At 35.7% G+C, this 27886-nt stretch overlaps 1 protein-coding gene across 1 annotated transcript in view; it reads right to left on the reverse strand.

The window, feature by feature from the left end:
* Positions 1-27886, reverse strand: part of LOC101137932 (N-deacetylase and N-sulfotransferase 4) — a 249438-nt gene that overhangs the window by 103753 nt on the left and 117799 nt on the right. Inside the window, exons 4-5 of the mRNA XM_004040311.5 lie at positions 4798-4983; positions 2682-2810 (exon numbers count right to left, since the gene is read on the reverse strand). Coding sequence (XP_004040359.3) covers positions 2682-2810; positions 4798-4983 — 315 coding nt within the window. The remainder of the gene's footprint in view (positions 1-2681; positions 2811-4797; positions 4984-27886) is intronic.

Below are 27886 nucleotides of genomic sequence, written 5' to 3' on the forward strand. Positions count from 1 at the left end.
AACTGAGCAAGAGAAAGAAAAAAAAGACATCCAAATTGGAAAAGAAAAAAGTTAAATTGTTTCTGTTTGCAGATAACATGATCTTTTATATAGAAAACTCTAAATATTCCTTGAAAAAACTGTTAAACTAATAAATTCAGTAAAGTTGAAGTATACGAAATCAACGTACAAAAATCAGCAGTGTTTCTGTACACTGACAAGTTATCTGAAAAAGAAATAAAAAAAGATCCCATTTACAACAGCATCAAAAAAATACTTAGGAATAAATGTAACCAAGGAAGTTAAATACCTGTATACCAAAAACTATAAAATATTGATGTAAGAAATTGAAGACACTAACAGACAATCATCCCAACTTCATGGATTGGGCGAATTAATATTGTTAAAATATCCATATTACTCACAATGATCTACCAATTCAATGAACTTTCTATCAAAATATTAATGACTTTTTCACAGAAATATAAAAAACAATTCTAAAATTTCTATGGATTCACAAAAGACCCAGAATAGTCAAAGCAATCTTGAGGAACAAGAAGAAAGCTGGAGACATCATATTATCTATCATCAAACTATACTACAAAGCTGTGGTAATAAAAACAGCAAGGTACTGACATAAAGAGTGACATAAAGACCACTGAAACAAAGCAAACGGTCCAGAAATAAATCTATGCACTTACAGTCAACTGATTTTTGCCAAAGGTTGCAAGAATACAGAATGAGGAAAGAACAGTCTCTTCAACAAACAGGTGTTGGGAAAACTGAATATCCCCATACAGAAGAACAAAATTAGACCTTTATCTCACACCATATTTAAAAATCAACTCAAAATGGACTAAAGGTTTAAATCAAATACCTGAAACTGGAAAACTACTAGAAGGAAGTATAGGGAAAAAACTTTTTGACATTGGACTGGGAATTGATTTTTTCTTTTCCTTTTTTTTTTTTTTTTGTATATAAACCCAAAAGCCCAGACAACAGAAGCAAAATAGACAAATGGGATTGCATTAAGTCAAAAAGCTTTTGCACAGCAACGGACATAAATAACAGAGTGAAAAAGACAACCTATGGAATGAGAGAAAATATTTAAAACCATATATCTGCAAATGCTTAATATCCAAAATATGTATCAGGAACTCAAACAACTTAATAGTAAGAAAAGGAATGACCTCCCTTAAAAATGGGCAAAAGATTTGAAAATATATTTCTCAAAGGAAGACATACAAATGCCCAACAGGTATACGAAAATATCCTAACATCATTCATCATCAGGGAAATACAAATTAAAACCATAATGAAATATCACCTCACACCTGTTAAAATGACTATTATTAAAAAGATGAAAGATAACAAAGTTGGCGAGGATGTGGAGAAAGGGGAACATTTGAACACTGTTGCTAGAAATATAAATTACTTCATCTATTATGGAAAACACTATAGCGATTCCTTCAAAACTACCATATGATCCAACAATCCCTTTACTGGGTATATAGCCAAACGAAATGAAATTAGTGTGTTCAAGACATACCTGCATTCTCATGTTCATTGCAGCATTATTCACAATAGCCTAAACATGGAATCAATGTGTCAATTGACACATGAATTAATAAATAAAATGTGGCATATGTATGTATCTATACATAAAATAAAATATTATTCATCCTTAAAAAAGAAGGAAATCTTGTCATTTGTGACAACATAGATGAACCAGGAGGACATATGCTAAGTGAATAAGTCAGGCCCAGAAAGACAAATACTTCATGATCTCACTTATATGTGAGATCTAAAAAAGTTGAACTCTTGGGAGGCCGAGGCAGGCAGATCACGAGGTCAGGAGATCGAGACCATCCTGGCTAATACGGTTAAACCCTGTCTCTTCTAAAAATACAAAAAATTAGCCGGGCGTGGTGGTGGCAGGCGCCTGTAGTCCCAGCTACTTGGGAGTCTGAGGCAGGAGAATGGCGGGAACCCGGGAGGCGGAGCTTGCAGCTAGCGGGGATCGTGCCACTGCACTCCAGCCTGGGCAACAGAGCGAGACTGCCTCTCAAAAAAAAAAAAAAAAAAAAAAAAGAAGTTGAACTCATAGATCCAGAGAGTAGGATGCCAGTGGCTGGGGGAAAGTTCGTGGAAAGGAAGAAAGTTCCAGTCAGATGGGATGAATAAGTTAATAGTTAATAGTAACATATTGTATACCTAAAAATTGCTAAGAGAATAAATATTTTAAATGTTCTTGTTACAAAAATAATAAGAATGAGAGATGATAGTATGTTAATTAGATTGATTTAATTATTTCACAATGTTTACATGTAACAAAGCATCATGTTGTACTGTAAAAATAAAAAATTTTTATTTGTCAATTATACCTTCATAAAGCTGAGAGAAAGACCTAACTTGAAAAAAATAACAATGGAAAACATTGCTACTTTTTTACTGCTAGAAATAAACTTTTCACTACCCACATTACAAAGTAAAAACCATGACTTTGTAATGAAATCTACTGAAAAATCAGTCCCCAAAGTCAAATTTTATGAAGAAAAGTATTTTAATATAGATTTAAATGCATGACCAGTAAGATGTGCTGTAAATAAAGAAAATAAATATGATTTAGTTTAAAAGACAGGAAAATAAAACACAGTTAAAAATGCTAATCTTATTGTAAGATGCGTACATAGAATACATACTGGGTTTAGAAGGATTGTGAGAAAAAGTTCACCTCCTCTGATACTTTTATCCAGTTCTTGGGGTCCTCCTGGATATTCTTTGTAGAAAATAGTGTGAGTGAACAACCCACAAGTCTGTCGAGGGAGGACCTGAGTAAAAAAGGGGAAAAACAGCACATGGACGTGATTTAATTAAGAACTTCACCTGTGTCTCATAACTTTAGAATCTGCAAATTGTAATTTCCTATCGGATTTTCTTGGTTGCTAAGGTCAAAATCTTATTATAATCACAAGTTGATGTTGGTGCAATTCTGTAAATATTAAGGGAGTTTCCATGTCAAAGGCATAAAAAATATAGGTTAAATAATTTTCAGTTGGTTTTATAAATCTAACCCACCACCTGTGTTATGTTACATGATTAGGGAAAACGCAAAGCCTTCTTAGGGTTAAGTTCATCCAAAGATGGAAATTCTCCAAGGTTCCATCTTTCATGCCATTAGGCCATTACTCTCTTCACTTCTGAAATCGAGTCCTGCATTGTAAAGGTATTCAGGTTCTGGGATTTACCACAATTGGTTTTCATAACCCCTTCCACATTAGCTTTGTTTTCACTACAATCTGAATTTACATTTTATGACATACTAGTCAAATTATTTAGTGATTACTTCTGGTATATTTTGTGATTACTTCTTTTGTAAGTCTGAATGTTTAATAAAGGAAGCAAATAAGTAATTTATTCCAAAATCATATTTTGAATGACAAACTACTGGTAATTTAATGGACAAATGCATCTAATTGCCTACAGTTTTTTTTTTCAAAATTATTTGCTTAATTATCATAAGGGTTAATATTAAACTTAAGGTAAATAAATGAATATAATATTGGTTAAAAAGAATGCTTTTATTTCATAATATGTTGAATGGTCATTCAAGGCAAGGAATTAATGCCATACAAGATCCAATGATGTTTTAGATACAGAAGGTAAAGGAAAGGTAAAGGGAAACCTGGGTATTTTCACTATGATTTGAAATTATGTGAGTAATTCTATTTATACCTTCTGGATTTCTATGGCCATCAATGCCACTATTTGCATTACCAATAGCTTCTCTTAAATCTGAGGCTTCTTCAGGCCTTCTGGTACCAATTTGCAATAAAATAGAGCTTCATGACTAATAAATATTGTGTATCAGCTCTGGTTAGATATGTGTGTGTGCATTTGCTTTACTCACAGATGGCGATTAGGTAGAAAAATAAATCATAGATAGATAGATAAATAGATGATAGATGGATTTTAACAGCAATATGAATAATGAATTAGGAAGGTGTAAATATTCAAATGAGTGAGAACAGTTTGTAAACCGATGCTCTGATCTTGGCAACTAATTATAAAAACATCATCTAAGTCACTAGAAGTAGGTATACTTGTTTTAAAATAGGCTATTTTATCTCAAAATGAGTAATATAATGTTTTCTTTCCCAATGAATGATTGCAAATTGCCTTCTGAAATCCAATTGGTTTTATTCTCGTTTATTAGGATTCCTACATCCTATTATTTTTCAATTACTATATCTGAAAAGAAAAAACATATACCTCCCTTTTTGGAATATGTAAGGAAATGACAAAAAGAGAGAGCAGTATTCTTAGATACTTTTGAGTGCCTGAAAGCCAAAATAAACTGAGTGAATAAATTTAACTCTCAGATGCTATTTGTTACATTCTGTCTGTTGACAGAATAACAACTTGAGAGGTGTTTTCTTAATCCATGGAGCCTTACTCTGCCTGTAAAACTCTCAGTAAAACCACCCAACCAAATAGATAATTAGAAATTTCCTAGGAAAAGTATGGAATCCGCAGGCAAAATTTCAATACTGAAACTGCAGTGGATAATCTATACATAACTCATTCCTGTTAGTTTCAGCTTGTTTTAGATTTGCCAAAGCCACTCCACAGCTTAGGAGCAAGCCTATCACCAAAAGATGGGTTAATGCATAACCAGTCACCATTGAGATATGTTAGGTATTTCTGATAATCATGTAAAAGAGGTTCGAGGTTACATCCTTAGAGGAAATGGCCCTCTGTCTTCATTCCACATGTAAATATTAACATCCTTCAATATACATGGCTCTGTGTGCTCACCATGATGCTATTGTGAATGAAGCCCTTTCTGTACCGGGCAGGTTTCAGATGTGGATATTCTTCAGTGCTGGTGACTTGAATACCCCAGACCTTCTTCCAAGCTGCATACAGCTGAATGTGAACCGGGTAGACCCCTGAGTGATGTGGGGCCACAGCATAGCCCATGTTGATTGGTATTCCATGTTCCTAAAACAAAGCCAGAACAACATCATGATGGGACAAGGCCAATTAATTCAGTGAAAATCATTTCCACCAACATCTATTTAGAATACATTGAACTCTATGCTAAATATGAGAATTAAAAATCCAGCAAGGTAGAGGTTTTATCTTCAAGCAGCTCATAATCTTACAGAACTCTGATGGCATAACAGATATAGTCATTACTTTGGGCATGTGGTGTGTGGGTGAGATTAATTTAAAATTTTGAATATGTAAAGTTTAGGGGGAAGATAAGAAGTGAAATTAGCCCTTCCTTGGATAAATATGGGGGGCGGGGAAAGGTGTCATTTGAGGAAGCGCTCAAATATGAAAGATGAAAGGGCAAAGAATGCGTGTGTACGTGTGTGTGTGTGTGTGGGGCGGGTATTGAAGAAAATCAGAAAGGTAACTATGAATGATGAAGTGATGAGCTTTTACATTTAAACTGAAAGATTTTGAATTAATTCGATTTCAACAAGGTAGATAAGGAAGCTCTCTGAGCCTGGAGGGCCAAGATCTGCTCTGAGTTTTAAGAAGAAGAACATAGTGACAACATGTTAAGACAAACTGTAAGGGGAAGAAAACGAATAAAGGCTGTGCATTAGGAAACTATTTCTATGCTACCAATTAGGTGAACATAGGTAACTAAATTAAATTATTTATGGTCAGATTCAAAGGCAGGGGATTAATACCATACAAGATCCAGTGATGTTTTAGATACCCAGGGTAAAGGAAAGGTAAAGGTTAAGATTTTCTCCTTGGTTTTGAACCTTAACAACTCAATTTATTTTTATAAATCTTACACTTCACTATGAGATTCTTGGGTAAACAGTCAACTCTAAAAGAAAACAAGTATAAATTTAAACAAGAATATAAAAAATTGTCAAAGAATGGCATTATATTGCTAGGTACATAAAATAGATCTGCAGTTTTCTAATTTCTGTTTCTTTATATCCCTCCCTTTAAATGCTTATCTGCTTTAAAAGACTCCTTGTAGGATTGAATCTCATCAATTGAGGTTATAAATGACAATGCACAGTCATACATGAAAGCTGATTGAATCAATAAACAGAACACAAAAGTGTTGACTTGACAATTGCCATTTATATTTTCCATTATATGGTACACAGCATAGGAAAAGAATTCAGTCTCATATAATAAGCAAGTAGTGAATGGATCACATATCTACAATGCCTTAGTCATATGCTACACTCAGTTCAGAAGATGAACCCTAAATTTTTCACAAGTCTCCATCATTCTTCCTTTCTTGTAATGACCCTCATTGTATAGCCAAAGTCACCTCTCTTTCTCCAAGACTATGGGTGTTTCCTAACATCTGTTGCAGTAAATGACTCTGTAGAAGACTGAATTATGAAATCAATGCTGTAAAATGAGCTAGAGTCTTTTGCTAGACACTGGGGAGAATTTCATTTCTTGATCTGTGCAGAAGAAAAATACTTCTTCCTAGCACTTGTGTTTCCAACACAAGGCAAAGCTGGAAAAGCCCAGTAATAAAAGTACTTGCAAACTACCAGAGAGGAAAGGCAACAGTTGTTACCCTGATATCACTAGGGAACATGTACTGGGACAGCCTTAGTTCTCTCAGGTTTCTTCCATGCTCCCCAATGAGTGGTCACAAAGTGTTTTGAGGATAAGCAATCCTCCAGCATCCAAGACGTTGCAAGCTTGTGGATGCATTGGGTGTGAGACAGATTTTTCTCATTACTTCATGAGAATAATCTAGAGACAAGCGTGTCCAGACTCCTCTGTCTGGTAAATAGAATTTGTATGAATGTGCCTAGAGAGGTGCTCCTGATTTACAGGAAAAGGGAATCAACCTGTTATCCTCCTTTTTACTCTCTCAAGTGATTCATACTGAGGTTTTATAAGGCTTGTCCCACAATGTGAAAAGTGACAAAATCAACAGTGTACAAATCCTAATAGTCTTAACTAATCACTTTGTTAGTCCTCATTCTCTACAACTGTATAAATTTTACTCTAAATTTGGGGCCTAGAAGGTTAGATGAAGTATGTGAGTGTCCTAGATACAAAGCAATGAAAAATAAAATCAGCAAAAAGTATTGAAATATCAAACAACTATATCTCCTCAGGAAAAAAAAAGAGACATTTCACTTTTGACAGGTAGTAAAATGAATTGTAGAACTTTCATAAAAAAAGGTAAAAAGCAATTGATTCGGTGAGTAGGAAGGAAGGGCAGTAAAAAAAATGTTACTATATTTATTGATTTCTGGGGGCCCAGTGTTACACTGTTCATAAGGTCATCTTATCACACTGGCAACTGGAGCTCAATTAAAATAGCATATCACACTACATAATTATGAGTTTATGCTTTTTCAATCTAAATGACAACACAAAGTGGGAAGTAATTCCCTAGCAACTCTTTTGCTATTATCATGGCGCTTACGGACCGAGAAGCTTCTATTTTCTATTGTCCAGGGCTTAAAACCTACTTCGCAGAGACTTGGCCAACTAGAAAATCAACCAAGCATCATATTTCCACAAGATCACAAAAATTACAAAATTTGAAAAGCCTTCCAATGTAAATATAGGAAGCACTTGAGACTCTATAAATATAGACACATAAATGACAGAAAAATTCAAATATGGCTTTAATTATTTATTAGAACAATGTCTCTTACAGGATCTATGGAGTCTATACTACAATAAGACATGATACCACAAATATTTAGAGGGGTTTGACTTGATCTAATGTTTCCAGTCCGTTAAATCCCAGTTAGTTGTGAAATAAGATATTGCAGTAATTTACAGACTATATGAATTAGATCACCATTTTTCAAAAATTAGAATAAAATAAAATGTATTTAGCACTAAAGCTCTAACAGCAACTGAAATAATGTCATTTAATTTTCCCTTGATAATTCCTACTGATCATATCTTCTTTTAATTGCTTAGTTGAAATGGGATGGTTCTCTTGGGTTGGCTGATTTACTCAGCCCACAGCTTTCAATCCCTAACAGGACTAACAGGACGGGGAGCATGTAGGTGAGTGAGCAGGTGCAGGGGCCAGCATGAGTGCTTCTGGGCACCGGCAGGAGTAGTTGCACTGTGCTCTTTTAGCTTTGCCATCCATGGACGGCTTGTTTAACAGCTCAGTGGAAGGTCAGGTGACAGCCTTTTGCACCCGCCCTCTTGGTACCCAAGTTCTTGTCCAGTGCTGAGGAAGAGTCAGGTCGTATGAAGGAATTGAAGGGTGGTGAATGTGGGGCAGGTTTATTGAGTTTGTCCATGGTCGAACACTTCTCCAAAGTCCTGCTGTCAAGCTGGCCCTCTGAAGTCAAGCTGCTACTCTCTGGCATCCAGCTGCTTTTTCTCTTCTCTCCGCTGCTGCTCTGCTCTGCTGCTCAGCTGCTCTCCTGCTCTGCTGCCCCTCTGCCAGTGGTGGAGCCTGGGGTTTTTATGGGTACAGGGTGGGGTGTGGGGAAGGCCAAAAAGCAATATTCAAGTGGGAAAACAAGAATGCATGTTCTCACTTTGGGCCGCAGTCCCAGGCTTGAGGGTGTGGCCCTTGTTGGGAACCTCCCTCTTCTACCTAGTATTTTCCTGCCTCATGTCTGTATCAATATTTATGAAGTATTTTTACATTTACGTGTAGTATGATTCTCATAATCATTCTGTGAGGAGGACTGGATGCTGCTCTAAAATGTGGAAACAGAGGCTCAGAGAAGGCATGTAACTTGCTTATATTCACAAGTGTCTGAGCTATACTTCTACCCAAGTTGTCTAGATTCATCATCTTTGCTCTGACTTTTTCACTAAGTTGCTTCTACTGTGACCCCTCCCCTCCCCTCCCCAAAGTATGAATGAAGACACTTGACTTACAAAAGGGGTTTGATTTTAATATGCATGTTTCTGAACTGGATCTCCTGTTCACTTTTTTTTGTTCTTGGAGAGGTTATAAAACAAAGTCTACATTTCTCAAACTCCTCTGCAGCTATCATTTTTTTTATGAAAATGAGTTTCAGCCTTTTAGAAGTACTCAAGACCAATTTCAGAAGGCAGTAGGAAGGCAAATCCTAAATTTTGGCAGCTCCTGGCTCCTGTTGCTGGCTGTAAGTTCTTGCATATAAGCAGGTTTTTTTCTAGCAGTGTTTGGTGCCCATTTGCAGGGCAGCAGCAGAGGCTTTTTGTTTTTAACGGACATCCTGTGGCAGCCTCAGAAATGGCAGCTCCCCCAGGGAGCCAGTTCTATATGGTTCTGAGAGTCCCTGCAGGAGTACAGCATACAATCTGCTCCATGAGTCCTTCCAAAGATTTTGGAAGCACTGAAATCATTAAATAAAGTCTTCTTGTTTAAAATAACTTAAAGTGGCTTATGTTTCTAGCTTGGAAACCTGACTGCTAGAGCTGATTTTTGCCCATTTCTAATAAGTATAAAAAGATTTAAGAACTTCTGTTGAGATGTCTAGTGGTTTAAGTTCTAAGAAAACAGAGGAAAAATTTGGTAAAACACTGCTCAATACTTATCCAATAAAGCTGATTAACATAGTAAATACGTATTTTTCTAGCTGGATACTATCATGTAATGTATGTGACTGTTAAATGTCATGCACTGAGTAGCCAGTGAATACTGTATAGAAAATAAATAGGAGACTACAGTCATTTAAATGAGAAATACCAAATACACATCAAAACAATTAAGTTAAACTACACTTGAAATAATTGTTTTTCAGTTCATGACTTACATTAAGCACTTTGCTAAGTACTGGGATGCCCTGGGTATAAGATAGGGCTTCTACCTTCATGAAGTTTGAAACCTGGAGACAATTGTGGAAATCAGATAGAAGTGTCTTAATTTTTGGTGAATTTTAACCTAAGATTATTTAATTTTTTAAAAAATATATTATTAATTTTAACTTCTAGGCATTTTCCTAGCAGAAAAGAATGATATCCTTGACACGAACATCTATAGAGGCTGAAATCTTCATCCTACTAACATTTCCTTAGTAGATACTGAAATTAAAATAAGAAATTTATATCTAGGGGACTACAATTTTAATCTTCCTCAGGCTATTATTAGTAATTGGGTAAATGCAATTCAATATAATAAATTGTGTCTAGGAAGCTTTTAATAAGAATGGAATATGGATAATTACTGCTTGTGTTACAGTGATATTTCTAGTGATGTGGCTGCACAAGCAAGTTTTTGACCCACTGACTTTATGTTGGTAAATGTTTCCCACACCCAAAATAATCAAATGGAACTTAGTATTGATGCTTCCAAGAATGATTTTTCTAATGGATTTTAAATAACAGTTAATAAGTGTAAACTTCAGAATCAAAAGTATTCCAAACAAGGTCATAATCTCATAAAATACTGAAAGGAATAAAGTACTCCTGATCAATGGTTATTATGAAAAAAATGAGTATCTTGAATTCTTGAATCAATTTGTTTATATCAGTTTGTTTTATTTTCAGATGAGTAGAATTTATATATACTGATATATAATATTTACATATATTATATAATATAATTTGAATTATATTATATAATATATACATATATTAATTTATATATTATATAATATAATTCAAATTATATTATATATGTATATGATAAGGATAAGCTTAAAAAGATAACATTATTAGATCCCATGTATTTCCCATAAAATTCACATAAAAAGTTTGAATGTTTAATAATAAGCTTAAATCTTAAAAACAGGACAAATAGGTATTCATTCATATATCTAAATATACATTGACATATACAAATAATTTTTAAATAGTATATTTACACTATAATTCATATCTGCACTTTTACCATCAGAATGTTATTTTAAAAGTAAAAACTTAATTATGTAATTCACCAGCATTAACTCAAGCAGTAACACAAGCAGTAATTATCCGTATTCCATTCTTATCAAAAGCTTCCTAGACACTATTTATTATATTGAATTGCATTTACCCAATTACTAATAATAGCCTGAGGAAGATTAAAATTGTAGTCCCCTAGATATAAATTTCTTATTTTAATTTCAATATCTAATAAGGAAATATTAGTAGGATGAAGATTTCAGCCTCTATAGATGTTCGTGTCAAGGATATCATTCTTTTCTGCTAGGAAAATGCCTAGAAATTAAAATTAATAATATATTTTTAAAAAAATTAAATAATCTTAGGTTAAAATTCACCAAAAATTAAGACACTTCTATCTGATTTCCACAGTTGTCTCCAGGTTTCAAACTTCATGAAGGTAGAAGCCCTATCTTATACCCAGGGCATCCCAGTACTTAGCAAAGTGCTTAACGTAACTCATCCAATGGTTCCTTGCTGTGTTCAGGTTAAAGTACAAACTACCAGACTTTGCCCTCCAAATATCAGTAACGATTTCCTCTTGGGTACACTCTCTGATTCTTTTCTCCCACCCTAGACTGAGATTGGTTAGGTACATTTGGGGCCTTATAGTCTTACATGAATATCTCTACATTAAAACTTTCTGTATTACATTTGAGTATCTCTGCCAATAGAACCTAATCTCTTCGTGTAGAGAGATTATTCCTTTTTCACATAATTATATATGATATTTTCAGTACATAATAAAATATTTGTTATTCCAAACAGTATACCAGAGCTTGGAATCTGGAGACTGGTTGGCTGGATTTGAATTTTGGCTTTGCCACGTATTAGTTGTATGACCTTGAGAGATTTATTTTTCTGTGCCTCAAATTTCTCATTTATAAAATTAGGTTAATAATATTAGGGGACTAAATAGTTGGGGGGAATAGATGAGTTAATAATTCCTATGCTTGAAATAGTGGCTATGAAGCCATAAACTCTATTTAAGTGTTAATTTGTTGAGAAAAGGTACATAGATCATTTTGGAAAAACATCAACTTTGGGAAATGCAAGCACAAGGACCACAAGCTTGAGTCAAGTATAATGACTAAGGACTGAAGCAGAGAGGAGATTTAGACCAACAGCCAAATACTTTCCTAGGTCCCACAGAGATGGAGCAGAGCTAAAATCTGGAATAAAAGTGGCCTGTCCGTTACCACTGCCACCTCTTTCCACCCTGCTCTATAATTTAGGGGCCAGAGTGTGTGAACTGTTTCAAGGGGTTCTCTTGCTTTCTTGCTTCCAGTTGAGTCTGGCAAATGGAGAATCCTGGTAGGAGATCAGAGAGAAGAAAGAGTGAAGCGGATATTTATTCTATTAGCTCTTCTTATACAATGCCATCTAAAGCTGTCAGACTCCTTCAATCAAAGGTTAAAACAACTGTCAAAGTGTCCCCAATCCCACATCACATATAACTCTCTCCATCTCAACTCTGGTGATCTTTTTTCGCCTCTGCCCCTTCAAACTTTGGGATTTCACAGCTCGCCATCTGCACTGTGTTTAGTCCTAGGATAATACTCTATACCCTACTTATTCCTTTGTAAATAGTCTTCTTATTAAATCCTCTGCAATTGTCATTATCACCTCTAGTCTTCTGGCATCTGATGTGCTGCAAACAGTTACTATGAAATCTGTCTTAGATCCTAGGAACACAGATTAACACTATAATGAAACCATACAATGTAGGTAACCTCACAAAAGGGGACAGATTTTCTTGAAAGAACACTGCTCCAATGGACTGATTTTGATTACCACAGCACCTTGGTGCCAGCATGCATTGCAGTGCTCCTTTGTGAAGATAACCACATCTTTAAAAAAAATGGGCAAACATATCCGAAAGCTTCACATGCGGAGGCAGAAGAAATGATAGGTGAGCACAAACACCACCCCGGTGCTGCATTTTTGGTCAGGCACTGACAGCTACTTTTCAGGAGATGCGCCACACCACAGAGAGCCAGAGAATAAAAGAGGACAGCCCGTGGTGGCCCACGCCTGTAATCCCTGCACTTTGGGAGGCCGAGGCAGGCGGATCATGTGAGGTCGGGAGTTCCAGACCAGCCTAACCAACATGGAGAAACCCTGTCTCTACTAAAAATACAAAATTAGCTGGCTGCGGTGGCACATGCCTATAATCCCAGCTACTTGGTAGGCTGAAGCAGGAGAATGACTTGAACCTGGGAGGCAGGGTTGTGGTGAGCCGAGATCATGCCATTGCTCTCTAGCCTGGACAACTAGAATGAAACTCCGTCTCAAAAAAAAAAAAAAAAAAAAAAAGACAAATGGAGGCGTAGAGGAGGATTTGGCTCATAAACATACAGGAGTCATTGCCAGGATTTTACATAAATCGCTGGGCAGAAACGTGAAAAGTGGATGAAGGTGTCAATATAAAGAGGGGTAAGAACCAGCAAATGGTATTTTCTCTATTTTTATGACCCTATGTTTGCACTCCAGGAACTATGGCTTGTAAAACAAGCCCACAATATATTTGAGATAATATATCCCCAGTGCTTAGCAGAGTGCTTGGTACATTGTTGGTATTTGATAAATAATTTTAAAGGAAATAAACATATTATTAAAGAAACATCATAGGTGTTTAATAAATTAGTGTGAAAAGAAAACAATAAAATAACGACTGAATGAAGTAATGCACTTGTAGTAAAGAGATAATGCGTGAAGCAGTACCTTGTTGAACTTAAAGTGCTGATTTCTCCTCCTAAATGCACAACTTCTAGGGAGTGACACTGGCGCTAAAGAGAATAGATCTCATTATCTATTTCTCCTTTTAATAAGGACTTGGATTCATATTATCAACTTTGAAAATGATCCTAGAATCATTGATTTTCCACTGTGTTTAGGGGACTGAAATTGTCTTCTTCTGTTTTCATAAGTGATAAAAGTAATGACTATGTGACCCTGGAAATTGGCTGGGTGAGTCTTGACACTTTTTGGACTGAAGCCTAGCAAATGGTGACAAATCCCTGGAGGACTCTGTGTTACAAATGGATTTTTCTTTTGAAAAAAGAAATAGCATAGAAATGGCATTACCACTACAGTCTTGAACTTTCCGATCCTAAGTAGGGCTATTTTGGGCAATTGAGACACATCCTTTTAATATTCTTGACCCTGCTGAAGGTCTACTTTGCTGCTTAAAGGGGACTAATGGAAAAACCAGCAAGTTTTCATTCACATTGTATAAAATGTGCCATTTCTGTTGATTTGGCACTTGCTTTGCTAAATTTTGGTTCTGAAGTCTTATTTTATTGACAATCAACATGTCCAATACATGGCTTATTAATTCATTTTATTCATGGTGAGGATACAGCAGTGAAGAAAACAGAAAAAAAATGCCTGCCTTCAGGGAGCTTACATTTTAGCAGAGTGAGTCCAAGGTCATACAAAAGAAGTAAGTAAATTGTGTAATATATTAGAAGGTGATTAGAAATATGGAGAAAAATAAAGCAGAAATATACAGTGGGATCAAGGGGTACGGGTTGCAAAATTAAATAGATCACTCAGCCATGGTTTAATGGAGAAGGTAGTATTTTGAGTTAAGGTAAAAAGTTGTGATGGATTGAGCTATACAGACTATTTGAGAAAGATTATTCCGGACAGACGAGACAACACAGATGAAGCCTGGTCATTTCTGAAGAATAGCAAGAATTATATTGTTTTTGCAGCAGAGTTAACAAAGGGGGAGATTAGCAAGAGATGATGTCAAGAGGCAGAGTTGCTGCAAATAGCTTTGAAAATCTTTCACTGAACAACTCCAGGGGGCACCATTCACATTTACCATGCTTTTCCAGAGGCTGTGCAATGCAGCAACATTGAAGAGAAGGAATGGGTACAGATCTTTTAGGTTTTTACATAAAAACATTGTTATGATGATTACTTTTTTTTCTGTAGATATTTTCACATGCTTAAAATTCAAATCGTGGCTACTATTTTATTTTTATTTTGTTACCATTGTATTGAAGTGGAAGTTGTAATAACAGGAGCATGTGAAAGGTTTTTTTTTTTTTTGTTGGTCGATTTTTTTTCATTGAAATAAGAAACAAGATTATCAGCTGAGAGTAGGGATGAGATAATTTGTGCGGTAGTTTGAAGAGAGAGGAAAAGGTATAGAAGAGTAGGATTATGAAAGAAATAAAGACTTGTAGTGTCTGGGCAGCATTAGAAGGTCCCCTTGGGGTCTATGGCCAGGTATTAAAATGAGAACAATTAAACACTGGTCCAAGACAAATTTAGTTTCAGTAGTATAGGCATAAACTTGGTGTCAATTTGGATTTAACCAGGGTTGAGGCTTTATAGGGAAGTATGATAAAAACAAAGGTGTAAAGAAATTCAGAGCATATACAAGGGAATGAATGCTCACTATGATTGGCTCTTGAAAGAGGTTGAATAAGGAGGAAAGCAAGTGCCCAAGAAGAGTGAGGGACAACAAAGATGTGGTAGCATGATATCCTGAGAAATGTAGAACTGCATTTTAGCACTACTCCCTTAATTGCAGGACTGTGTTACATAGAGAGATGTTTTTATATTTAATTTAGAAGCAAGAGAAAAGTTACACGTATTAAGTATTAAGTTTCTAGTAGTGCCTTTAACCTGGACTAAATGATAACATTCAAAATTCTTCAACGTGTTAAGTCAGGTGGAAATAAGAATGGTATTATCCAGCCCATTATTACATCATTTCTATAGTACTGTAGGCAGAAATGTGGAAAAAGAAGGTACTTAAAATAATTTTGCTTAATACAAATCATACAATTTTCACAATATGATTTTCTATAATTTTGTCTTAAGTAATGACTACATGTAAATATCCTGGCATATTACTCTTCATTCTTAGTACCTCAAATATTTATATGCAGCACACAAATAAAATATTAGGCTTTAAAAAATCTTCGATCTGATTGCATATTTTCATGGAGTAAAGCATTGATTTCAATGGGATAGCCGGGGATGCCTGTGTATGTGAAGAAGACAAGTGGAAGAGGGCTAAATGTCCTTTTCGAAGCTGTCTACCATGTGCTTCATTTTCTGATTACGAACATATTTCCAAACTTTTTGGATCCTTCTACAATTATATATAGCAGCTGATGGGTTAGAATCATTAATTCAAAGACATCACTTTGCAGAAAGAGTAGATTAGCCTAAACTACTACTTTCTCTTAGCAATGGATTTTTTTAAATATTATTTTTGATTCAAGTTGAGATTTCCCTTAGGAGGCATTTTCCCAACTTAATGTCAGCTTAACACATTTATGGAAAAATGTTTTAAACATTTGGTATATGCATGAGCCATCCCTCTGAATGTCACTTCCCTCCCCCACCCCCCAAATACAACGTGTTATTACATTTTGTCCTTTTATGACATCCTGTGCCTTCTCTTACTTAAAATAATGATTGTTTGCAATTTTGTGGAACTTTTACTACCAGGCAAAGCAGGTTAAATTTCATCGGACCAAAAGTAGGTTCCTATTAATAAATGGTACCTATATACTCAAAGAATTAAACGAATGATTTCATTTACTTGAGTAACTGGCCATATAGATTATTAAATAATTATATTTTTCGGTAGACATGTTCACACATTTCAAACTAAAATCATATGAATTATTATATTTTCATTTTGTTATCCTGTTGAAGTGATATCATATTTGGAAATAAGATCATCAATACAGTTCTCATCCCCAAACAAGTTTACAGTAAACACCCCAATTCTCCTGTGTTATTAACCAGCTGTAATTCTCTCCAGTGTAAACATATTTGGAAACAATTTCTTATATTTGAATATTGCTCAAGTTACTGCAGAAAAGACTGCAGAGAACTAAAGTGTCAACTACTTTAAAAAATCATGGAATACTGAAGATGTTCAGCTACTATGGATAAAGTATAAAGGACACCATCATACTAAAATAACTTTTCAAGCTCAAAAATGCAAAAGAGAAAAGAAAAGAGGCAGAGAAAGAGTTGTTTTAACTAATAGTTTGGAGAGATTATCCAATTTAAATAGTCATATTTAGTAGAGCAGTTAAATAATAATAATAAAACAAAAGAGGGAAATAATAATGCTTTAAAAATCATTGAAAACTTTGGCTCTTAATTATTTCACAGTCATTTAATAATTAGAAACAAGGGTGATCGCTGAAACAATGAAACTAAATTTTGTGAGAGCTAATTATGCTATTATTGACCACTTCAAGAATCCAGTCACAAAACTGTTATCTAATAATTGATTAATAACTCTATCAATATTTTTTAGAAAGTATTAAAATATTTTAGGATATTATTCTATATAAATATTCCTTTGAGGGTCTGCAAATTCTAGACAATGGGAACAACTTGAATATAAGCAAATCTCAAAATAATTTAAGAGAAAAACTCTAAGGGAAAGCATTAGAGCATGATGTCGGATAGGGAATGGGTCCAGCCTTTGTACCAAAAAAGGAACAACCCCAAAAACAGTAAACTGAAAAACATAGGAGTTTTATTTTTATTTTTTTCTCTCGCATAACGGGGAACCTGCAGAGTAGTGGTTGCTAGTATTGGTTCAGCAGTTTAAGATTGCCAAAAGTGAGGCCTCAGATTCTCTTGGCATTTGCTCCATAGTTTTATGATGAATACTTTAGTTCCAGCCAATGGGACCACACAGCAGGTTAGAGAAAGAAATAAAAGCTAAGGGCAGAAGGGCAGAGCCCCAGCAATATCTAGCCTCCTTTTCTGAAGCTTTCCTGGAAGCTCCATACTATAAGCTGTGCTTTCATCTTATTGGCCAGAACAATGTTCAATGCCCACTACCCAAAATAAAAGCTGAGAAATTTATTCTTTTAACTGGACAGTTTGGCTCCACAAGCAAACTTTGGCTTTATTGAGTAAGCAAGAAAGTAAACATTGGCATTGAGTATACATTTAGAAGTGATGTCCCAGGATTTAAGACATCTGTAGCCTGAAATGAGAAAGTAAAAATAAGGATGTAAATTCCCTGTTACTAAGCAGTCTACTTCCTACGTACAAAGTACATGTAAGAATACTGATTTAGAAGATTATAGGAGAGCAATAAATTATGATATATTAATTAGGAACACGGGGAGGTGAGATGAGAAACTGGAAAATTGTTATTTCAAATGTACAGCTCTAAGCAAAGGTCATTTATACAGTTGGATTTAGGGTACCTGAAGCTCTAACACCTAGGATTAAAAAGTTCCTCCATATTCTGGACCACATGAGCTACTTGATTCCATCTTCTCCTAATTCCCAACACAAAGCTTCCTCTGGAGCCAAATCAATTTATTATTTCTTTCTTCAACATTTTATCCACTTTTCCGAGGTTCATTAAGGCAGGAATATTGGAAATAAAATTTTATTGTCCATAAATTTCATATTTCTAAGGATATAGTAGGTCACCTATAGTAACTGATGAAAAATGTGCATTAGCTAAGAATTCATGAACTACTGTTCATCATTATGATTCCAATTTTTATACTATCTTCAGAATCATGTGGAAGTTAAGGTTTGGTAAAATGTTGCCAGCAACATACTGCCTCTGTCACATATTTCCTTTCTTTATTTGGTAGTTACAACTCTTTAAAAATGTAAAACTTACTGTTAACATACCAACCACACACTAACAGACTGCGGGCTAAATCCCACAGGCAGTAGTTCCCAATCCATAGACAGGTTGTTGCTAAACCTATGTGGATTTTACTGGAAGAGTACAGTAATTGGGCATAGTCTTGTGCTCTTTCTGCTACTGCTCCCTCTGTTTAGGGGTTCTCCTCCTGCTTTCTGCCTCATGCCCACCTACTTATTTTTCACAAATGTTATCAACTCAGTTGTTCATTTTTTTTTCTTACCCTTATAACAAACAAGTGTCTCGTTTGTGGCTGCACCGTGTTCTGTACATTTCTCTCAAAAACCTAAAATGTCACTTTATTACTCTTCATGCATTCTCCCCTCTCCTTTCAACTAAGTAAGTAAAATCTCAGCGTCTCGATCATTTTTGCATCCCTGGTGTCAAGTAAGGTGCTCAGCAGATAATGCATACTCATCGTCTGTTGAGGAAAGGAAGAAAGGAAGTCAGGAAAGAAAAGAAGGGGAGAAGGAGGGAATAAGGTTGAAAGGAAGAAACAAGCAAAAAATAAAGGACTGACAAATGAAAGGAGGGAGGTAGTTTTCACACTGAAAGTGTAAATTTTTGGACATAATTGGAAAACAATAATTTCAAAGATTCACGTGTTCACATGCACATGAATGAACACTTTAATTAATTTTTTCACTTTTTAAAATACAATTTTTATCATCCATGTTATTTTTTCTTGGAATGTTTGTTAAAATATTAGTTTTTTCATTATTAAATACTTGTGACCACTTTCAGTATGGGGTTATGGATAGATGGAGAATTGCAAAGCAAATTAGAATGTCTTGTTTCTGTTTCCAACTTGAATATTACATAACCTTGAAGAAGTTATTTGGCTATTTCATGCATCATCAACCTCTTATTTCAAAAGTAATGATAGCATGCTTCTTGAAGAAATATGGTAAAACTGATGATAACCATAATGATAATGATGACAAATACTTTTGAAACACTTATGTGCCAATTACTCTGCTAAGAATTATGTATACATAAACATGTACACACAATATCCAATCCTCGTAAAAACCTTTGGGGTAGGAACTACTGCATATTTATTTTACATATTTGAAAATTATAGCACAGGAATTTTAAGTAATTTGCCAAGGTCATCCATATAATAATTGTCAAAGACAGAATTTGATCCAAGATTGGTCCAAAGCCAAATACAAGGGTTTGATTTCTACACTGAGCAACTAGGTAATGACTCATGTAATGTGAACTCATATCACACAGGTAGGAGCCTTTATGTATAAAAGTAGCTAAAATTTTGTTTTCTTCTGAAAAATATGACTTCTTTTGTATTTTGTGCACAGACCATTGTTCTGAATAAGCGAAATAATAGTTGTAGAAAATACTAATTTGCTTTAAAGCAAGTAAATTAAGTATCCCCAAGTACATTAACTAGTTATCAGCCTATCTCCTGGGGGGAAACCTATGTTATAATTTTCATGTATCGGTATTTGAAAAGAATTGGAGTTCTTGTAGTTAATCTTAGAAAATTATTTAAAAGCACAAGACTATAGAAGGATCAAGTAAAGCAGAAAGAATGATTTTTAAGGCTTTACACTTACCAAAAATAATAATAACAAGGTATCCAGAAAAGACAGATGTAAATCTTGATAGATTAATATTAATGAATTTTGAGTGATATAAATAGCTCATTTTTCAATTATTGCTGCTCGATACTGAAGTGTATTTTGTAGGGGGCATTTATGTCTTTGAGGTTAAATGTGTTCGGAAACAAAACAGCTGCTTGACAATAAAAAGATGCTGCAGTGAAAAAAGCAATTTGGGGGGTGGGAGGGTCTGCTATTGCCATCTGCTAGGAAAATCAAATAGATAAATATGTATTGTAGAGATTTTCTGTCTAAGGAAAATTCTTTCATCTACCTGCCAGTACCAGACCAGCAAGTCAAGGACTTACCATGATATAACACATGACAAGAAAAGCCATTTTTCTCTAAATCCATTGCTAAGCAGTATGAATATTAATAGCTAATGAAATACCAATTCTAATTTGCAAGCAAAAAGTTCATGCTATCCTTTATGTTGTAAGTTTGGTGAAAATAGGAATTGATGAGAACCTTGGAGACTGCTAGAATAAGCCAGTTAAGAAATTTTTAAAACAATATCCTACTTGTAAAATGGATAAAGACCTTATCTATTGCCAATGGGTATCTAAAGAAAGAGAAATAGAAAATACGTTTTCTTGTTATTCAATATGTGAATCATTATGCCATTTATACACCTCAATTTTCCGTGCTAATCTAAGCTTTATGCAATAAGATCTCAATACCTAAAGGTGAGTAAGTTTTTCAACAATTACTCATCTATTCAAATGTCATTCATTCATGTTACTTTAATTACCTGTGCTGTGACCAAAAAAGGCTTTAAGAAAACCGGGCACACAAGATGGCTCATTTTTTTTTTTTTTTTTTTTTTTTTTTTTGTGGGAAGGCCTTGTCCATTTCTCCCAGAGACCATCAGCTCTTACTTTGCAGTGCTGCGTGGTGGTACAACTGGAACCACATGGCAGCTTGTGAGTTCTTTGTGTGACTATGCACAAGTCACATTAACAAATTCTAGGGCTCAGTTTTCTCATTTGTAAAATTGAGACCTTTCAATATCACTTTAGAAATAAGCCTAAGAACCTTTCTCCATTTGATTTAGAAACTGAGAACAACTTAGATTTATATAATTTTAGAAGTATCAGGAGTTTTGATGGTCATCTAGTTTGATCACTTTGTTTTTACTGAAATGAGAATCTGGCTACTAGAATCAAATAACATGACAATGGCTGCAAGAGAAAGTTATCAATCTTACAAACTTGGACCAGGAGATTGAGAAAGTAGAAACAGTAGACACAAGAGCTCAAAAACTCTAGGAACATAGTTTAGGAGCAAATAGTCCTTATAATATCAGCAGATTCCAAGAACACATCAGGAGCACAGTGCAGTGAAATCATTCATATTAGCAATGAAAACTTAGTCTTTGTGAATGATGAAAACTTAGTCTATGTGAATGTGATGTGATGCCTGGCATGCATTTATTAACTTAAAAGCAGTAAGTTATGTGTTTTAGGAAGTTGTTCACTGAAATGAATAAAACAATAAATAACTCAAATGCCGAACTTTTCAAGTGACAAATGGCTAACTCATTCATTGTAATATAATATTCTATACTGAATAATATAAGAAATGTATGCATACTTAACATCAACAGCAAAACTAATTAACAGACATAATGATGAACAGATATTTCTATTAACTACATAGATATAAAAGAATACTTTTAAACTGCTATAAAATGCCATCCATAAATAAGTGTTCTATATGCAGTAACAAAATTATTTAGCCACTCATATAAATGAGCTTCAAGCTTACTAGCTGATGCTCTGTAATTTTTCCCACTGTGATTTTATTTTCTTCCACCCTAAGACTATTTTACTGATCACAAATTTCCGATAAAGAGAATTGACTATATTCAAGATCATTCACATACTTCATTTTCTAAACATTTAGCAAATTGTCACTGCTCTGTCTTCCAGGGAAATGCTAGTAATATTTTATGTTATTATTTGATTTTTTTAAACTTAATTTTTTTGCCTATCCTGTTTTATGACTTAAAAATACTGTTTCAAAAAATTCCAGATATAATAGATTCTTTTAAAAAATTCTAAAATCACGATGGATTTAATTTAAATTAAATTTAATTTGAATGCCCAGTCTAGAAATTCTAGCATTGAAGGAGAAATTATTAGCAATCCTAGATGCACATCTATCATGAGGCTTAAATGTAAAAGCAGGATGGCAACTTTGGCACATAGTATTAGCAAAATGAATTACACGGATTGAGGTATATTAGAGAAATGAGATAAAATAAAAAGGATCTCATCCTTTGGAAGCAAGGAAAAGAGGAAATGGAAGATAAGACTAGAAGATAAGTAACTTACTTATTTTGTGAAAAACAGATAAAAGCTATACTCTCTCCAAACAACTTTTTGATACGGAAAAGTTAAATTTTGAATTGACACAAGATAATGTTACTAAAACATTCTTTTATCTTGGCTTTTATAATTAGTTCTTAAAAGTGTATATATGGTGATATCATTTGGATCTGTGTTCTCACCAAATTGCATGTTGAATTGTAATCTCCAGCGTTAGAGATGGAGCCTGGTAGGAGGTGATTGGATAATGAGATCACAGTTCTCACGAGTGGCTTAACACTATCCTTCTTGGCACTGTCCTTGCAATAGTGAGTGAATTCTCTGCAAATCTGGTTGTTCGAATGTGTAGCCCCTCCCACATCCTTGCTACTGCTCCCACCATGTGAAGACATCTCACTACCAGCTTTGCCTTCTACCAAGGTTAGAAGCTTCCTGGGACCTCTCCAGAAGCAGAAGCTGCTATGCTTCTTAGAAAGCCTGCAGAACCATGAGCCAATTGAACCTCTTTTCTTTATAAATTCCCCAGTCTCAAGTATTTCTAGCAGTGGGAGAACAGACTAATACATATATTATTTTCATACTACATGTATGAAAAATGGTAGGAAGGGAAACACTTCCAAATTCAAGAACTGTACAGCCTTGATGGAGGCAGCTCAGAATCAATTTGTAGGAAGCTCAGGGGAACCTTGGGGTCAAGGTGAGAGTCACCAAACCAGGAGAAAGACCATGACACAAGAATGGCAACAGTGTGGATTGACTGTAGTCATCAATGAGTAAGTAGCAACTACAGGAATGGAGGCACACTGAAAACATCAAGTACCAATCATTAAAAAAGCCAGAGGGGAGCTTACAGCATGTGAAACAAGGGGCCAGTTGCTAGGGGCTTGTGGGCTATCTTAAGTTAGCTTAGAGGGCTTTGAGACAAAATGTGACAGAATCTAAATTACATGTTAAAAGGATCACTGTAGCTGCTTTGCTGAGAATGGACTCAAAAGGCCAAGAGTGGAAATTAAAAGCAATAAAGATGCTGCTGCCATAAATTAGTCAAGAAAGAATAGTAGGATGCAGAGTTGTGCAATGGTGGTATGAGGAGCTCTGTGGACCATCTCCAAGTGAGACACCCATAACTGGTGAAAATTATTTTAAAAACATTAAAAATATCTGGAAAGTGAACAAAAGGCATATAACCCATGCAAAACCATTTATTCAAGAAAATCTACTCTAAAAGGTAAGAACAGTGAGAGTCAATGGGATGTGAGCCATGACCTGCTCCTTTCTCTTCCTGCCCCAGTTTAGAGTAACAGAATTCTTACCTTGGGTAAGTGTAGCCAAGAACATAGGGCTACATCTCTCTGTAGTGTCAAGTCTAGGCTTATGATTTCTCCTTGGAAATGGCAGTCCACGGCATTTCTCCTCTCCGCATCTCTGTATGCAGAAGTTCTATTCTAGTTAACAGCAAATTTGAGACCTGGAGTTTTCCTCTACTGTGCAGCCCCACTCATAGAAAAGAAGCTGTACCCTAAGTGCGGAAGGCCAAGAATACTGTAATTTTAATTTTCCCTTGCCTCATCTCAATTGTGGAGTGTTGATTCCATTCCAGGAAAGGAAATCGGAGAGTAATAGGGGCTACTACCCCAACCCAGGACCCCGCCTATGAATCTGGGTGTTACTTTGAGAGAAGTAGACAATTGTAGTTACCTTTATCTCTGAGCAGTGGCACAGAGGTTTTGCTGAGGGAGAAAGGCAGGTCTCAAGAAGAGAGATCTTCAATGTTCTCCCCAAGGAAACACTTTATTTGAGACACAGTGTGAAGAACTTTCAGCCTAAGCTCACTCTCAAACAGTAGAGATTTTAACAGTAAGCAAGTAAGGAGGAGGCTGTTGTTATCATAATTAAGATAGAAAACAAGTGAATCATTGACTAAACAGAAACTTTCTATCTAGAGAGAACCAGATAAACAGGTAGCTAAGAGGAACACTCTTTGGGTCAGTAAAAGCCTCATAATCTGAGTGCCTTTTGTCAAAAGCAATCAAGTATACAGCTGATAATTAGTATAGGCTCACTTCTGACTAAGCTCTATTCCAGAGGCAGACAGCTTAACAAAAACATCAGGAAAGACAGTCAAAGAGGGCCATGCTAAAACCACTATTGTCCAAGAGTGACTATGTTCCCTATGAGGAGCAACATTGAGGCCGCACACTTCAAGTGAAAGAGTCACTTAAATTATCCAGCCATTCCATTTAAAAAATAACTAAACGGCAACAAAAATACATCCTTAACATGGAGGGAAGGGATCAGTGTGAAGAGTGCTGCCAAAATTATCTAAAATGTCCATTAAAAAAATACAAGATATACAAAGAAACAGGATGGTGTAATTCATCCACAGGAAAATAAAGCGAGCAATTGAAATTGCCTCTAAAGGGCCAAGGTGCCAGACATAGAAGACAAAGATTTCAAATTTGTTCAAAGAACTAAAGCAAACTAGGCCTGAAGACATAGACAAAGCTATGATGACAATATCTCATCCAATGAGAATATCAATAGAGATAGAAATATTAATAAAGAGTCAAATAAAAATTCTAGAGATGAAAAGTGCAATTATTGAAATAAAAATTACTACAGGTCTTGTATTTGTCCATTTTTATACTTCTATGAAGAAATACCCAAGACTGAGTAATTTATAAAGAAAAAGAGTTTTAATAGACTCACAGTTCCACATGGCTGGGGAGGTCTCACAACTATGGCAGAAGGCAAAGGAGAAGCAAAGTCACATCTTACATGGTAGCAGGCAAGAGAGATTGTGTAGGGGATCTCCCCTTTATTAAATCATCAGATCTCATGAGATTATTCACTATCACAAGAATAGTATGGGAAAGACCCAACCCCATGATTCAATTACCTCCCACTGGGTTCTTCCCATGACAGGTGGGAATTATTGAAAATGAGATTTTGGTGGTGACACAGCCAAACCAAATCATTCCTGGCCTCTCCCAAATTTCATGTCCTCACATTTCAAAACCAAACATGCCTTCTCAACAGTCCCCCAAAGTTTTTATTACTTTCAGCATTAACTTAAAAGTCCACAGTCCAAAGTCTCATCTAAGACAAGGCAAGCCCCTTCCATCTATGACGGTAAAATCAAAAGCAAATTATTTACTTCTTAGATACAATGGGGATACACATATTGGGTAAACACACCTGTTCCAAATGGGAGAAATTGGCCAAAACAAAGGGACTATGGGCCCATGAAAGTCCAAAATCCAGCAGGGCAATCAAATTTTAGCTCCAAAATGATCTCCTTTGATGCCATGTCTCACATCCAGATCATACTGATGCAAAAAGTGGGTTCCCATGGTCTTGGGGAGCTCTGCCCCTGTGGCTTTGCAGGGTAGAGCCCCCTTCCTGGCTTCTTTCACTGGCTGGCTTGAGTGTCTGTGGCTTTTCCAGGCGCACAGTGCAAGCCATTGGTGGATCTACCATTCTGGGGTCTAGAGGATGGTGACCCTCTTCTCACAGCTCCACTAATCAGTGCCCCAGTGGGGATTCTGTGTGGGGGCTCCCACCTCACATTTCCCTTCCTCACTGCCCTAGCAGATTCTCCATGAGGGCTCTGCCCCTGCAGCACACCTCAGCATGGACATCCAGGCATTTCCATACATGCTCTGAAATCTTGGTGGAGGTTCCCAAAACTTAATTCCTGACCAGAGACCCTAAATCATCTCTCTTAAGTTCAAAGTTCCACAGATCTCTAGGGCAGGGGCAAAATGCCACCAGTCTCTTTGTAAAACATAGCAAGAGCCACCTTTATTACAGTTTGTAACATGTTCCTCATCTCCATCTGAGACCCCCAGTCTCTTTCTAAAACATAGCAAGAGTCACCTTTATTACAGTTTGTTACATGTTCCACATCTCCATCTGAGACCAATCATCTCCATCAAACACCACATGTAGGCTGCAAAGGCTTCGGGCTTTCGCCCTCTGAAGCAACGGCTTGAGCAGTATATTGGCCCCTTTTAGCAATGGCTGTGACAAAGGGCATTAAGTCCCCAGACTGCACAAAGCAGCAAGGCCCTGGTTCCAGTCCAGGAATCCATTTTTCTCTCCTATGCCTCATGACTTGTGATGGGAGGAGCTGCCATGACATGTACTGGAGACATTTTCCCCGTTGTCTTGGTGATTAGCATTTGGTTCCTTGTTACTTATGCAAATTTCTGCAGCCAGCTTGAATTTCTGTTCAGAAAATGGGTTTTTCTTTTCTACTGCATAGTCATGTTGTAAGTTTTCTAAACTTTTATGCTCTGCTTCCCTTTTAAATATAAGTTCCAATTCCAAACCATATCTTTGTGAATGAATAAAACTGAATGATTTTAAAAGCACCAAAGTCACCTCGAACACTTTGGTGCTTAGAAATTTCTTCCACCAGAGACCCTAAATCATCTCTCTCAAGTTCAATGTTCCACAGATCTCTAGGGCAGGGGCAAAATGCCCCCAGTCTCTTTCTAAAATACAGCAAAAGTCACCTTTATTACAGTTTGTAACATGTTCCTCATTTCCATCTGAGACCACTTCAGACTGGACTTCATTTTCCAGATCACTATCAGTATTTTGGTCAAAGCCATTCAACAAGTCTCTAGGAAGTTTCAAAATTTCCAACAATTTCGTCTCTTCTTCTGAGCCTTCCAAGCTGTTCCAACCTCTGCCTGTTATCCAGTTCCAAAGTCACGTCCATAATGTTGGGTATACTTCTAGCAGTACTCCACTCTACTGGTATCAATTTACTGTATTAGCTCATTTTCATACTGCTATGAAAAAAATCCAAGATGGGGTAATTTGTAAAGAAAAAGAGGTTTAATAGACTTACAGTTTCACATGGCTGAGAAAGCCTTATGATCATGATGGAAGGTGAAGGAGGAGCAAAGGCACATCTTACATGGTGGCAGGCAATAGGGCATTTGAGACTTATTCACTGTCTGGAGAACAGCATAAGAAAAACTTGTCCCCATGATTCAATTACTTCCCACCAGGACCCTCCCAAAACACGTGGGGATTATGGGAGCTACAATTCAAGACAAGATTTGGGTGGGGACACAGCCAAACCATATCAGGGTTCAACAAGAAATTTGAGCTAACAGAAGAAAAATTTAGCACACTTCAAAATTGATTATGAGATTATGCAACTAAAGAATAAAGAGGAAAAAAGTAGGAAAAATGAATGACCAGAGCCTCAAAGAAATGTGGGACACTATTAAATGTACCAATATATGTCAGATGGGATTATCAAAAGAGTGAAAGGAGAAAAAGAAACACAAAAGGCATTCAAAAAATTATTTTCCTAAAAACTTTGCAAATTTGGTGAAAATTATTAATTTACACATATAAGAAGCTCAGTGAACTAGAACTAAAATAAACAAAGAAATCCATATGCAGATATATCA

The sequence above is a fragment of the Gorilla gorilla genome, chromosome 3 (assembly GCF_029281585.2).
Source record: "Gorilla gorilla gorilla isolate KB3781 chromosome 3, NHGRI_mGorGor1-v2.1_pri, whole genome shotgun sequence".
Lineage (NCBI taxonomy): Eukaryota > Metazoa > Chordata > Mammalia > Primates > Hominidae > Gorilla > Gorilla gorilla.